At 40.9% G+C, this 16159-nt stretch overlaps 1 protein-coding gene across 4 annotated transcripts in view; it reads right to left on the bottom strand.

Moving 5' to 3' along the window:
- The window catches only part of nedd4l (NEDD4 like E3 ubiquitin protein ligase), a 40047-nt gene extending 28038 nt beyond the window's left edge, over positions 1 to 12009 (bottom strand). For 2 of the 4 annotated variants that reach the window (XM_070849965.1, XM_070849967.1), the window contains exons 1-5: positions 11694 to 12009; positions 9839 to 9912; positions 6159 to 6252; positions 4434 to 4472; positions 3934 to 3987 (exon numbers count right to left, since the gene is read on the bottom strand). In XM_070849965.1, coding sequence (XP_070706066.1) covers positions 3934 to 3987; positions 4434 to 4472; positions 6159 to 6252; positions 9839 to 9912; positions 11694 to 11738 — 306 coding nt within the window. In that variant the 5' untranslated portion in view covers positions 11739 to 12009. The remainder of the gene's footprint in view (positions 1 to 3933; positions 3988 to 4433; positions 4473 to 6158; positions 6253 to 9838; positions 9913 to 11693) is intronic. The other 2 variants (XM_070849966.1, XM_070849970.1) reach the window with 1 other exon arrangement.
- Positions 12010 to 16159: the final 4150 nt, after the last annotated feature.

Raw genomic sequence — 16159 nt, 5'->3', positions numbered from 1 at the left:
GAACATGGAGGAGCTGCGTTTAAGTGAAGACTCAGATCGCGATCCAAAAGCTCTTGGTGGGACAGGCTGCACAGCTGGCTCGTGAGAAGACCTCGATATCGGAGGCGGCTGCATGTGGAGCGGCGTGACCACATCATTGTCTCCCTGCTGCTCCTCGGAGTCTCCTTCCAGAATCTCTGGGGCTGTGTTACTGCGGCCTGAGCCAAAGTACAAACGCAGACGTTGTGCCATTTTCACCTCACGTCCCACAGCTCCCGTTCCCTCACACTTTCTGTCCGACTGGCTGTTTGGTTCTCTCCTTTGGCTCCCGTCTCAGTCTCTTAGTGTCGCCCACCTCTCTTCTTTGGCTGGATAGATGACTGATCCCCCCCTTTTTTTCTTCCACTCTCTTTACCCCTCCCTCCCTCCCACCCTCTCCGAGTCTCTTCCACAACTTTCCTTCCAACAGTAAACTGTACAGAGGAAATAAGTCACACCACAAAAACTAAACTGCTACTGCAAAAGAGCTGACAACTTTACACTACGCACTCAAAGGAATGGCTGAGTGGAGGCTAAACACAGAAAGGGTGAGGGAGAGAAAAAAAAAAAAAAGAAGGATCTCTGTATACCAGACTCTTAGGACTACCAAGCACTAGCGACAGACAGCAGAAATAGCCTGAGCCGAGTGACGGCCAACATTCCTGACATGATTGGTTAAGAGAGGACGGTGCTCCTGGTTTCCGAGGTGACAGTGGGTTGCTTGTCAGTCATGTGACTACAAATGGCTCCACCACCTCCTGTTACAACCCCATGCTGCCCTCCAGTGCCAACTGGCTCCCCAAACATATACTACTTACCACTGTCCATCCCTTCGTCCATTCACATGATCTCTCAAACCCCAACCCATTCCACTGCCTGCAACCTTCTCACTGCTTTCTAAGTATTTGAATGTGGTTTAGTTTCTTGTAGTACCACTAAATATCTTCTTTAAAATTCTATTGTCTATCATTAAATATGACTAAAGCAACTTATCTTAAAACATCCCTGGTAAATATGCCCTATAGGCTCTCTTCATTAATGAAATGACCCACTTAAGTCCATAACACCATTTCTGCTGTCCATATCCTTTTTCAACAGGTACACTGGTTACAACATGAAGTAAAGATTTCCTTGCTAAATGGTCAATCAAAAAAATGCTAAATTCACCAACAAATCTTCCCATTTATTTCTTGTAGCTTGGAAACATAAGAAATATGCATAAGGAAGTTGTTGCTAAAAATGGACCAGAAAAAAGGCAGCAGCAGAGTGAAGAGCAGAATATCTGACAGATTGCAGCTTTGATAAGGCAAACAGCACAGTGCTCTCCAGAGAAAGATATCCAAGTCTTCTTCAAACAGAATAGACTACACTGTCTCCCATACACAGCCAAACACTTAGCTGTCTGCTGGTTTTATAGGCCACTCTGTTCGCATCCAAAAGCTGCCCAAGATACGACTCAGCTGTGATCCTAGTCTGTAATTCTGAAATTCTGAACACAATTTGTGATATACTATTTTGCTATAGTACAAGGTAAGTGAGAGAGACATTGTCATAACATACTGTATATCAATGGGAGCATTCTTTACAATGTTAGGCAGCAAAGTGATTCAGCATGTGAAAATTAGGGTTTTAGGATACTTTGCCCTGAGGCCAGCGTTAGGACGTGTCTGTCTCCATTCACAGGACTGACAAAGGCAGTATGATCATTTACGGCAACTTCTATGACTTGTTCGAGCTATGGTTTAACCTTCAGCACATCATCTTATCGGTTTCAAAAGGCAAACTGGAAAAAGCTGAGTGGTTGAGGCACTGATGGTGCATCACAGTGCGAAAGGGAGGGGAAAAAAGGGGAGGCCAAAATAAAAAAAAATGACAGTGCCCCATTGTGGAAACAAGGGCATCAAGGAGACATGCAATACTGACTGGAATGATACTACAGAAACAGCCAAAAGGAAAGGACTGTATTGCAAGAAGAAATCGTGGCTTGGCAGCCGGTTACACACAGTGATGACACACTGCCTACAGTGTTAGGCACAGTCAATAACTGTGTGTGTGAAATGTTATGGAGAATGTTCTGTATAAAAGAAACAAAATGCCAATGTGTGGTCTGATGGCAGCAAGCCCAGCTTGCCAAATGACATAACATGCCTGTTTCAAACAAGTACTACATTGTATTGTAGGCCTATTCAACCCATTACTTTCAATACTATGTGAATTGTCAGTCTTATATACATTGCTCCTGTATTTTGTAGGCACTTACATTAGTTGACATTTAGTGTATCTAGAGCATTAGTATTTCTGTAAGTACACATAAGCAAACCACAATCTATCATATGTGCTATAGCTCAAAGCTAAATCAAACTTTTTATCTCTTCTGACAAATAAACCATAAATTAATGGATGCAAGAGAACAAGCAGTCCCTTCAAAGAAATACTGGCCAGTGGTGGAGGAGCTGCCTTGGCATGCATCTAGAGATAGACAGAAAAGCACCTCTTCAGACATATAAGGAGAGGACTGGGCTTGAGGCTGCCTGTATTGGGCTTTCTTGTGTCATCCTCTTCTATATGGCAACAGAGAGCTCCTACTGTACTGGGGGAAAAATTAGAGCTGACCTTTTCTTAGCTGAACGCTGGCGATTCCCCTTTGCAGGGGCGTGAAGAGCATGTACCTACAACAAGCACTTATGAATGCACTGGTTTTATCAGTACATGGAATATGCACAAACATGCAAGTGACCATGTGGTGTTCCAAAAAGATGTGAGCACCCCACAAGCTAAAATCTTTCAACCTCCCACGTCAGTCCTCCGTGTACAAAAGCAGTAGCCCTGAACCTGTGAGGCCCAGACAGAATGTACTCTATCCAGCCAAGAACATTAATACTATGTTAGGCTGCATCTTCTGTTTGTTTTATCAAACAAGAAACTCAAAATACAGACCCCATAGTTACTGAGAAGTCATAGGAAACAAATACTGCAGGAAAGCCTTTCGCTTCTTCCACAGAACAACGTCTTCATTGTGTCAACAACCATTTCACTCCCCTTAATCTCCCCTGAAGATGGTTTGCCAAGGTGAAAGTTATGCATAAGCATGAATTAGTGAATTGATTATCAGGCCCCACTTGTGCCGCTTTTAATTGCTGCAACTCGTGACATTGTGCAGATTTAATGTAGTTGTCATGGCAACTGAGGGCCTACAACAGGTTTAATTTCACAAGTCTAGGGAGCTAGTGTTCTCATCTGTGGGAGAAATCTGACAAATTTGACATAAGTAGTACATGTAGTAGTTGTTATTGAAGCACTTCCTTATAGCAAAGCATTGAAATTAGCAGTTACACAAACCACACACTGCCTCTTGTTCCATGCATACAACAATAAATTTTTTTTGCTTGAGTTCCTTTGACTGAGCTTACAGATGCAATCCTGTGATATCAAACTTGGATAATATGTCAAAAGGCTTACAAGAGGAACATTGCGAAGACACAGGATTAAAATAAAGTCAACAGAAGTCATTCCAGGTTGATGATCCATGTGGTGAAACAAAAGCAGAACTATTCCAGGAAAATGAATTAGAAAGGTGTGCAGCAACATCATTATAATAATCATCACACTGATGGCACGTCGGTGTTTTATTGGTACGATTGAGACTAAACCAAAAAATAAAGTGCTAAAATAAAGTACTGGGAAGCCCATTGTTAATGAAATGAGATGTCATCAAGACAAGACAATGTCTAAACAGTTTGAAGTAGAGACAAATTGCATGAAGTAAATTAAAAAAGCATGACGATCAAAGTGGGCGGAATTACATAAATCAGCTGCTGGTGAAAGCTGTCAAAAGAATAACAAATTTAACAAAAAATGTGTGATACAAGCAACGGAGGCACTGAAGAGTCAGAGGTTGTAAAATGTTAAACTTACCAATCTGTTTTCATCAAACACCTCAAAGAGAAGCCTGTGATTCTGCGGACACACCTGTGTTGGAAACAAAATAAGAGGTGAGATAATACAGCAGTCAACCAGTGGTTATGTGTCACCTGAAGCCAATGCAGATGTAAACAACTGCCTTCGAGTCACAGTTGCTGTGAACAATTGTGCTTTTGCATCACAATTATTCAACACTACAAGGCTACAAGGTATAAAAATCATTATATCACAGGGCTGAAGTATGATTCTTTCATAAATAACAAGTACAAAATAATCATGCGCATGTGGCTAACCTAAAGTCTAACATGGTCCGTTTGATTACAATAGTGGAGGGGGTGGGGCCCAGCTCTCAGTTAAATTGCAGCCAAAGATTAACAACTCTAACACTGCCATTCTAGAGTAAACAAGTGCCATAACAGACCGTTCTAGAGGAGGGTACTGGGAAGGTACTGGCACATAATAAAGCACACAAAGAGTTCAAATACTGAACTCACTCTGAAGTAGAATTCCTCGTTCCATTTGGGATTGAGGGTCTGAAACACAAAGTATAGACATGGTTAGATTAATAATGAATCAACAGTGCATTGAAGCAAAGTGAACACACATTACAAAGAAAACAGAACAGATGTATGAAACCTATCCAAGTCGGAGCGAGAGAAGACAGCCCGAGTGAGAAATTAGGCTCAATCTCATGCGTCAATGATCCTCTTTCATTGTTAGGGGAAGTATGTTGCTAAAGCATGTCCCAGTGACTGCCGTTAGTCCCCACATTAACAGCCACAAGGACTTTCACCTACTTTCTGGATGGATCAGCTCAGTATGTGGATGCACAGACTCGCTCCTTCTGCCTCACACATTTGATATTTTATTGGACTGAGAACTATGTGACACATCTCGTTAAAATTCCTTTGGTGATTGAAATGACTTAAACACTAGAATGTCAATGAAGCCTTAATTTCACAAGTCACTCTGATTAATAAACACTTTACAACATTTTACGGCGGCGATAAAATAACATCTCTGTTAAAACACTGCTGACATACTGGAATTACACATGAACCTGATGGCCTTTGACAAAAAGACAATTTAACACTAAAATCAAATTCTCCCTTGTCAAATATTGGAAATAGTAAACTCTTGGTGTAAGCTCTGGGTAACCTCTAGTTTCTGATGTTTGTCTCAGACTGGCTTTTCATTTTGTGTCATATTTGCCATCTTTTTCATGCTGTTTTGCCACAAGCTATACTCTTAGCTTCAACAAAGATGCCATCAAAGGTGTCCCACTTAAAGACACATAAAGCCCACAGAAGAGCCGAGCAGTGATGCCTCTTCCTGTGCTCCACATAGCAGTGTATTGTCAGCTATTTATATCCAATAAGGCAACCATGGCCACTGGCAGCATATGTCTGCCTGCATGGAGGCCTGAGCTGCCTGACTCCAGCAGAGGGTTGGCTGGCAGCTACATATAGCTAACCTTAACTACCAAGAAAGGAGAAATTTGCAAAGAAAAAAAAGAAGCTCCCTGCAGAGTCAGGCTAGATGACACTTTATCAGAGTATTTCACCCCTGCATATTGTGCATTTCCACAAATCTTAGCCAGTGAATAACATAATGTGGTATAACATACAGCTCTTTTAAAACCATATAGCCTGGGGCAATCCACAATGTCAGCAAGGAATATGGATATCTGGTTCAAAATCACAGCCCACTTTGACATTAAAATATCCTCTGAAAGGACTTTACACTAACAGCAGGTAATAGCTCCCCCTGCTGAGAATAGATTTCCTCCCCAAAATAAGCCACTGGGGGAAAAGAACATGCCCAAAGTCTCCCTCCACACTTTACTAGCAGGAAAGGAAGTATTGCCTTCTGGTGATTTCCCGTGGTTTCCATCTCTCAAGATGATATCACTACCTTAGTTTAAAGGGAGGGTGGTGGTAGTGTTGGGTTGGGATTAGGAGGATCTGGTCTCCTCAAACTTGTGACTTAAAAAGAGAAATGAACAAAGCATATTTAAGAGGCTGTATGGTAAACGCGTGGTGCAGGTGTGGGGGGAGATCACTGCAGCAGGAGTGGCCCCGTCTGATATGGTGCAAACACATTAAATTACGTTTATTACACACATTCATTAAATCTGAAACTATGAGCCAAAAGTGCGCACAAGACACAGGAAGGAGTGACAGTACACTACAGATGCATGAATCAAAGCCGCTTCTTACCTTACGACCTACCTTTTTAATGGTTTTTGTTTGGACTAAGGCAAGCTCTCTGTTTTCATCCGCAACATAGAGGGAAAGTTTGACGTAAGGATCGCTGCAGGAACAAAACAGAAAAAAAAAAATATATATATATATATAAAAATAGTGGTGCAAAAGTGATCTTGAGCCTTTCACTTTGTAAGAGCTCATGCAAATTCACAGGTACAAATCTGCTCCCTGTAATCTTTTGAGTTTTAATCCCATTACATTTCAAATACATACAGATGGTATTGCTTCCTGTATACATACATTTCAGCACTGATACCAAAAGAATATTTTTCCACTTGGTGAGAAGAAATGTACTTTTCCTTTTAAGAAAGTAAGCCAAAATTATTTATGGTTCAATTGCAGTGGAGTTTTTCATACTCTGCACCTTTTTGAGTCTTAAAGGGGGTCCAAAATGAAAACATACATTATACTGACATGGAGGCTAGTCTGCCTAACCCTCATATTAACTGTGTAGTCAAGAAATATGGGCCAGAGCCAATAACTCCGGCCCATATTTCTAACGCACTGCTTGTTTCTAGACCTGAAACCTGAGTCTGCCACAACCAACCCAGCAGATAAAAAACTGCTTGCATTTGGGTATTGTGAGATAAGACTATGATGTCTTATTGACAAAGCAGAGTGCTAAAAATAGAGCCTGCAAAACATTTTAGTAAGCAGAGTGTATGTGACTGCTATTTAAAAACAGCCAATTGGTTTATTTGAAGGTGCTGACAGGGTAGAAATCTCCAGCGACTTCTGAATAGAGAGGCAGAGCTGTACTATTCACCGGACACACCAATTACTTTACTGATCTCGGTCCCAACAGGCGACACCAGGTACAGTTTCAGGTTATAACCCTTCTAAAATCTCCCTTTAAAGAAAAACTTCTCACAAGTTTGTGTGTGTGTTTGTGTGTGTGTGTAACAGGGCATTTTTAATAAGTAACTTTGAAACATTCCTACATTAAAATAAAACCCTCTACACTTAACCATTACGCTTCATTTCCCTGTGCTTTTCTGTTCATTCACTGAGTGTCCTGATATAACTTCAATCAATGTATATGCACATGCTCTGGGTGAGATGTAAGCGTTTTGTGTTGCGTTTTCTGCTTCGGAAAATACATTTTGATTGGTAGACTTCACACACACAGTTAGAAATTTGATTTGAATTACATTTCAAACCATCTATAAATGTGTTTTAAATCTGATTTGCCATAATCAGTTTCCAGGGGATTTTTGCCATCTAGACTTGATATAAGCAGCGATCTATTTCGAGTGTGGATATACCCCAAATTAGATTTGGCCTGCCAGTTGGAGTGCAGCCTTACATTGATTCTTAGTTGAGAGGGTGCGCAGGGAAGAGGCAGAAGGAATGGGAAATATTACAAAAAATGAGGTGCAAACATACCCCAGGCACACCTACTGTTGCTTGATTGCTAATAAACTTCACCAGGAACCCCACAGTCACTAATTGTGAGTTTGTGTGGTTCTGTGATGTGCTGTGACTAAACAAAAACAATGGGCCTTCTGTATCTCGATTGCACTGAGACTCCTTCTCGTCTCCGTTCCTCTATCAACAAAAATCCTGCTGTCGGAGATGGGCTACTTAAGGTCAACACTGGTACATAAAAAGCTAGCATGGGCCGCCGGATTCACATGGCAGCGCCGTCCACTTGTTGTTTGACTGCATGAGAGTTCCTCGAGTTTCTATCAACAACTTAAAAGAACAGCAAAAACAAAACCTAGGGGTGTTTCATTATAACACAGCAGAATAGAACAAAGTAGCTGTATTACAGAATACAGCACCGACAGGGACAGGTTTGGACCGAAAAGAAAAGAAAAGAACAAGCCAGCACTGTTTGAGCATCTTATGAGGTGACAGACTGCCAAGTCAGCAATGTCTCCTGTGGTAGCTCGCCACACATCAAGACCTCATTCAGTGTTTCTTCACTACAGTTCAGATTTCTCCTGAGCCAAGCTGAGCTCTCCTACCAGCAGGGCATCAGGATGCTAACATGCACTCTGGCATGTGAGTAGCACTCACACAGTGCTAAACATGCTCTTTCTCTGACAATGTCCGCTTTCTTGTGGCTCATGTACAATGCATTACCATAGACTACAGTAGCACCAGTGTCCACGTTTAGATGAGGGTTACACTAGTCATATGGTGATTTGCAGCTTTGTTCCAAATCGGCGTCACCTCATCTAGACTATTCTAAGACCTTCTTATGCTTGTCATTTACCAGCAGAAGTTACTGATGCAGTTAAAAAAAGTGAGGCAGTCTGTTCTGAGTATTTCCTGGGACAGCATTATTGCCATACTGCTACATGTATTTGCATTACATTTTCATGTACAGACTCTGAGATACCATCCAGATTTGTCACAAGCTTAAAATAAGTTTACTCTCTTCCTGTACACCTAAGCTGATTTATAGCCTAGTGTATGACATACCAGTGCAGCAAGGAAGCACCATGAGAGGTCCAGCAGCATATCACTGAACTGTTTTAAATGTGACTAGGAAAATAATGGCAATCTGTGACTTCCTGGAGGAAAAACAAATCTGCAGCAGAAAGGACGGTTGGTCATTCTGACTGAGGCAGGTACGTGAATGGATTTAGTCAGTAAACCTAAACCTAATAAATTTAATTATTTTTAACGTTAGGCCTTGGGCTAACAGAATGATGCATTTGGCCTGGAATAAGAAGATTTAAGTTCATAGGAATGTCCATTTAGCACATGAACACAATGCTAACATTTTAGCAGGGATTGATTGTCACCCAGTGTATTACTAATGGATCACAGCGTTCTGCCACTGCAAGTACAGAGAGATGGATAATTAAACTTCAGAGGGCAGAAGTCGTGGTGTTTAGCCATGCAAGAAAATAACCAAGCAGACTTAAAATACAACTCCACAGAACGGTATTATGCAACGTCTCGTAAAAGTTACGATAACAGTGGGTTACACTTCAACACAGAATCACATGTGGGAAGAGGAAATCAGACCGCATAAGACAAAGGGCCCTTGATGAACATAACACTTCTAAGCCCCCCCAAAAGTTTTATGTCAACATCTATGTCTTCCAGCATTTGAGAAAGTATGTGGTGTGTATAATTATTAGTCAAAACACTTTTATCTGGATTAACTGTAATAGAGGTGGGTTATGAGTAGGGATAGGAGGAGCAGGTAGGTAATCATTGATTAACATTTAGAGTTCAAGGTCTTTGTAAGTAAAAGGAATGTGTGAAAAGTGCATGGCATTGTGCTGTTCAAGGTTGAAAGGACAGACTAAAATCAGGATGCCATAAGCTGAGACACATCCACAGGATACGTACTTCGTCTCAAATATTCCTGGCAAATCATTTATTGTCGACCGAAATGCATTTCTTACATTTTATATGTTAATTATTGACAGTTATTGAAATGTCAATACATAAGTGATCTTTAGGGAGACAAACGTCTAGCTTGGCCATAAGAGATGCAATATCGGGCAGTGCACCTAAAATGAAGCAGCTGTGTCCACAGCAGGTGACCAGGCATCCACACCGATGTGACAATGATGACATGAAAAGTAGTGCAGCATGTAACTACTAAGAAATCTCTGATGAAAACAGCAACCTCTGTTGTGCCCTAAAAACAGTCCTGTGGTGCTCACCTGGCTCCAATGATGTCCTTCTTCGCCAGATCAATTCCTGCAATGACCTTAACCCGCAGCACTCTCGTTTCATGCTGCAAAGAGAGAGATGATGGATTAAAGCATTTAATCAAACTGGAGGAGGAATGACCTGCTAACCTTACAATCAAGCCACTTCAAACTGCAGCATTTTTTAATTCAATAACACTGGCCTGGGAATGAGATGAGTTGCATTTGAAAAGCTTTGAATCATGAATGACACCAACGCTTCGATGAAAAAAATAAATAGGTTGAGTTAAACCACCTCACACCATGCTCGGTCTACAGCTGCATACACTCTTTTCTTTACTTCATTGTAACTTGACATAGGTCATTGACACACTCTTGGTGAGTTGTCTGAGTGGAGTTAATAATATTTACATGAAGCCTGAAAAAGAAGTTCTGTCACAATGTTATATACAAGGTGAGCGCTAGAGAATGGAGCAAAGGAAGGAATCGGAGTGGGAGACCAAGCTAAGCCAGCTGTTACCTTAGGCCATGGCCTTGGTCAGAAGGTGTAGCATTACTGAGCATTTGCCTTGGGGCACAGCAAATGCAGTTTCTGATGGAATGTAGACCAACAACTGTCTTAAAACCTTTACCTTAATCAATATGGTAATATCAAACATAAACAAGCCAACCCTTTCTCAAGTCTCCAGTGTTGTAGTGGGTGGACTTCTGTTACAAGCATGCCTTCCTTCCCATAATGACTGACAGGCAGGCAGGGCACCACAGAGCTATAGAAGTCTATAAAACCTCTTCAAGAAAACAGTGAAAACACAAACACTGGCTGAGTTAGATTACGCTTTAAACTGGATCATTACCTGTTCTGATCTTAATAAAAATGTTCAATCAGATTGTTTTACCATATCTATCCAGATATCTGCAAGTTCAATGTCCAGTACCTCTGCCAAGGCATATGTGTATTAAAGTGGCCACATGCAAATCTCTCTTGCATCCTAGTAAAAGGACAAACACAACAACCAGAGTCACGCCCCTATTCTCCTCTAATAACCTTGAATGAACATATGAAATAACTATTTTTAGTCATCCATCCGCATGATCCAAACAAATCTTCACCCTTACTATTTCTAACTGCACCAGTAATGTTTGAAAGGTTGCTTATTTGACAGCTGCTCGCTTAGTAAATTATTTTGTCACTCAAGTGTCCCAATGTTTGACTCGTGACTATCGTGCTGCCATGTCACAGCAACGTTTGCATCACAGCGTTACTTTTTACTAGATTATTGATGTTACATTACCTCTGAATGTCAAAGGCGACAGAGAATTCACCATGAGTCCATTCACATGAAGTGGAAATCTACAACAGTGCCAGACGTGCATGCCTTCAGTACAAACTCGTTGAGTGGCCAGCTCAGGTGGTATTTAAGTCTGACAGAGTGGTTAGCTTCTAATGCCATCTAGCCCTTCGCCCAAGAAATTAATCAAATATATCATCTGCACATCTGGGCAGCCCAATAGCCATTTAGTGTACTAATCGAGCTACAAGTCGTTCATACATTAATTTAAATAGTGGATGCACCGATGCGATGAAACTTGCACGGTCGGACCAGAAGATTTCATTTAAACACACTGAAGGTAAAGCACTGCTGGTGTTATTGAAATGTAGGCGAGTAAACTTACAGACACGCAGACAGGGGGCAGGACAATTGACAGCTGAACATTACTATGGAATGTAATCGTGGGTGAGGGCTTGTTAGCTTGACTATCGGCTAACGTTGGTATTAGCTATCCCTGGCTGAACCCCCTGTGAGAGAGAGACAGCTATTCATGGCCGTCGTCTATATAACACAAGATTATTTAAGATTAACCTTACCTCATCTTCTGAAAGCCCATATATTGGCTCGTAATTCGCAGCCATATAGCCTGCGGTCAACGCTACACACAAAAACAAGCCGCTTGACAAAGCTAGCTAGCTAGCCTTGAACAATAAAGTCCCACTTTCCTCTCTGTGCCGTGATGGTGGTGGTCAAGTCCACGGTGCGACCAAGTCCTTGGCTCGGCACAGGAGGTTTGGTTCGCAGCCAAATAAGATAATCCTCGCCAGCGTGGTCTGTCCAGGACACCACTAGGAGATTTTAAAAAAACAGTGTCCAAAATGTTTCAAGTGAGACAGACCGCTTTTGTCAACTCCGAGCTTATCCCCCGAAACGTTTTGACACTTGACTTCCTCCTAAAAGCTCAGCCAATGGTATGGCTATTAGATGTGATTGATGTCACCATCAACCAATCAATTGTAACGTGGAATTCCAAAAGCTCCTCACTGGCCAATAAGATAACGAGAGGGCGTGGAGCTGGGGTGTGTCGTTTGTTTGTTTGCTCCCCCTTTTTTCAGGGTGTGTGAGGCTGTGTCTCGCAAATCAACTAAGTTTAGTATTTTCATGATTTTTTAAAGTATCTATATAATATATAAGATCCCAATTTCCTGCTAAGTAGTCTGGTTACTCGCTGTGGTCATTATCATACAGCCCTGAGCGCGTTCATGTTAGGGGCGGGCCTTGTGCCATCCAGCCAACAGAAAAAGGACCAGATTAGATCACACTACTGATCCGCATCTCGAATTTAGGTCGATGCAGCGGCAAAAGTTACAGACACCATCGGAAATTTAATTAACTCTGGCTTTCTATAGCTCACCAATTTATTCACCTTTAGCAAGTGAAAATAATAATTTATAACAATGAACACAATTGACAAAATAGGCCTATATTATAAGGTTATTGCTAGTGGGTTATAGTTATTGCTATTACTACCAGTATTATTATTTCTGTTGCAAGGGTCGTGGCATTTTTTCATTTATTCAGTTTATTTATTTGTTGTATGTTTGTTCGTTTATTAATTGGTTTCTGGGTTACGAAACGATTAGCACTTGTGCCAAAATGAGAATTAATTACGTGTGCTCAGTGTGTTCAATGAAATCACTATATCCGTACTAGACTGCAAATATTACCTGATAAAAAATGTTGACGACATGAACTCAGTGTCCTCGGTTGTGGCCCTGGGTGTTGTTATGGCAGTTATTATTACACAACAACTCCTTGGTCCTGTATGTGAAGACTTCTTAATTCTGGAGTCTGCTTCAGACTTTTTATCATTGTGTACATTCATTCACAAGGAAGAACTTTATTTTGGTTTGGGTTTGGGACACTGCTGTAAATAATAATAATGATAATAACAATAATAATAATGATAATAATAATAGACATGAATGTGAATGTATGTTTTTTTTTTCTGAATCACTTTCATGGACATCACTCGTCCTATACTGCCACCTAAAGGCCTGCAACAATACACTTCATAAACACCAGTAAACCAGACCCCAGTGTTCTGTACAGATCATTTATAATTCATATACTTCCTATAAATATCCATTATATTTCCTGTTGCGTTTGAGTTGGTTCGTTTAACAGATTGCGTCGCTAGATGTCACTACACAATCATGATCGCTCCATCGTCTGTCCCCGTGTGTCTCCGCAGCCCGATGACTCCAGATGTCCAGTGACTGAGAGATCAAATGTCACATGGACTCAACCGGAGTCACGCGTTACCGTATTACCGAGGAAAAGGTGGACCTGAGCCCTTCATCTCTGACTGCAGGTCGTGCCTCAGTCCTCCGCTCATGCAACAGCAAGACAGCACACAGACCTGCAAGCCATCGCAGTCAAAGCCCCAAAATACACCACACACGCCTCCAACACGAAAACGTTTATTATGACTCATAGAGCCAAGGATTTCTAAAGAGAAATAAATCTGCGCAATCAAAGCTCGTCTGTTGAGGGCATCCATGAAGCGCGTGCTCGTTCACATGTTAACTGGCGTTCACCACGGCTATGTCGCATAATGGGACTTTTAAATCAATGTGAAGAGCAGATGGCCATATTATATAACATTATTGCCTCTAAGTAGAGCTGACAAGAGCCAGAGATTTCCCAAGCCACGGTTGATGCAAGGCCATCATTCAACCAACACAGAATCTCTCACTGTTTACTCCCAAATAGCTACATTTATTTTTTATCTATTATTTATATGCATCAAGGGTTTTGTTTGCACCCATCATAAACTTCATAGGCATGATCTTTTAAAAAAGATAAACTGAAAAAAAAATTGAAAGGTTGCAGATAGGAAGTTTATTCCAGAATAAAAGAAATAATATAGAGCTCAAGTGTGCCTCTTATGATTATAATACAGCAGTGGTGGAATGTAACTAAGACCAACTCAACCAACTAACTTCAGTACAAATGTGCCAGTCTTGTATTTAACATGAGCATTTCCCTTCTTATGCGTCTTATTCTTCTACTCCACCACTGCATTTATTTGACAGCTACGGTTACTTGTTACTTTTCAGAATAGGATTCTGCACACAAAACACACATTGGTACAGATTATGCAAACAGTTTATAAACTCAATAAACAATAGAACATCATTCATACATTATACATCAATAATGTAACAGCTATCCAGTAGTATGCAAACATTTTCATTGCATGACTTTTACTTTTGGTATTTTAACTTTTACTTAAATAAAGGATCTGAATGTTTCCTCTACCACTTTTTTTTAGGCCAACCAGTATTGAGCATCTCAACAATGTTTTACTTGATGTCTTCAACTTTTAAAATTTCCTCTCATGATTCAACCTGGAAATAGTTCACACTTTAATGCCACACATTGCTGTCCAATCCATTACCATTTTCCAGGAATTTCCATTGTCTCAGTTCCCGTCTTTTGCTTGAATGCATATGCGTGTTTGTGTCTGTAAGATCTCTGTTCATGCAGCTTCCAAGAAAGTGCAGCTTCCAAGAGCAAACAATGATCAGGTACAGAGACAGATCCCAAGAGATCGCTAAAGGAACCTTCTGTATCCTCCCAGCTGTCTGAGTTTCCTTGGAAATGATGCAAGCTTTGTCATTCATTCATTCATTCAGCCATTCTAGCAGCTGACAATGCACTATAATATGCATTACTTTCTACGTTTGTTGTATTTAGAAAGAGATATATACAGTGATACATAAAGTCACTGATGAAGGAAGTATTCAGGTCCCTCACTTAAGTAAAAGTACCACACTGTAACAGTATGCAAGTATTATAGGCAGAGTTTATTTACAGTATCAAAATAAAAGTGTCAGAGTATGCTGCTCACTCTGCAGGAAAATTGTTCCTGTCTTTGGGGAAGGGCGGGACAGTACTGTCAAGTACTAGGAGGCCTTACAATGTTTACAGCTCCAGTAAGAGGAACTGCTGAGAGGGTAAACACTGTTGTAGCAGGTCAGAGCATTCTGACTTTATTACTGAATGAATGAATTCATTCATTCATTCATTCATTCTCACAGTTGTAAATGTACGAGTATGTGCACCAGTTTCTATCTATGTGCTATTCAGACAGAGATACACATGGTCATACATGAAGTCAGTGCTGAAATATTCAGATCCTTTACATAAGTGAAAGTACTAATACCTACTACTAACAATAGTACTACATCTAACTATACTACTATTTTTAACCTTTATTTAACCAGATAAAAACCCATTGATTTCTCTTTCACAAGGGCGACCTGGCCAAGAGGTCAGCAGCACATGTCATAAGAACAGTTACATAGAAATGACAGTACAGTTTAAAACATACAATTTTAAAGGTGCAATAATGTTTTCAATAAGAAAGTGCAGGAGCTTTAACACAACGGCAAAACAATATTTCAAGATTTAAAACACAAGCACCGTTCAATGGACTCACGCTGTCTGTCCCTCAGAATAGAGCGGAAGGCTCCAAGTGGGATAACTTTAGAGAGTTTCAGATCAGTCTGTAGAGTATTCCACGCAACGGGGGCAGCAAAGCTGAAAGCTCTTTTTCCGAAATCAGTCCTTATCCGAGGAACAGATAAAACAAGTGTGCTGCATGAACGCAAGGCATAGCAACTGCTTGTTTTCTGCAATAAAGTGCACAAATAAGGAGGGATCAAGCTACCAATACCACACTGTGAATATACCCCACTACATGTAAAAGTCCTGAAGTCCTACTCATTCTGCAGAGAATTTGTCCTTGCCAGTGCCATATTATACTACACTGTGTATACAGCTTCCAGTGAGAGGAACCAGTGAGAGGGTAAACACTGTTGCAGCAGGTCACAGCGTTCTGACTGTCACAACATGTTTTACAATGTTTGTTCATACGTGGAGCAAGTTAAGTCACTAAGGTAGCAGCATGTGTTGTCCTGGCCTGGGAGTTTGGCTTCTCTGTGCACAAAGAACTCAGATATTGTACCATTCTCCCAGTTTGTGGGTCACAGCC

This window comes from Pempheris klunzingeri, chromosome 19 (genome assembly GCF_042242105.1).
Source record: "Pempheris klunzingeri isolate RE-2024b chromosome 19, fPemKlu1.hap1, whole genome shotgun sequence".
Classification (NCBI taxonomy): domain Eukaryota; kingdom Metazoa; phylum Chordata; class Actinopteri; order Acropomatiformes; family Pempheridae; genus Pempheris; species Pempheris klunzingeri.
This window is presented reverse-complemented; position numbering and strand designations above follow the sequence as displayed.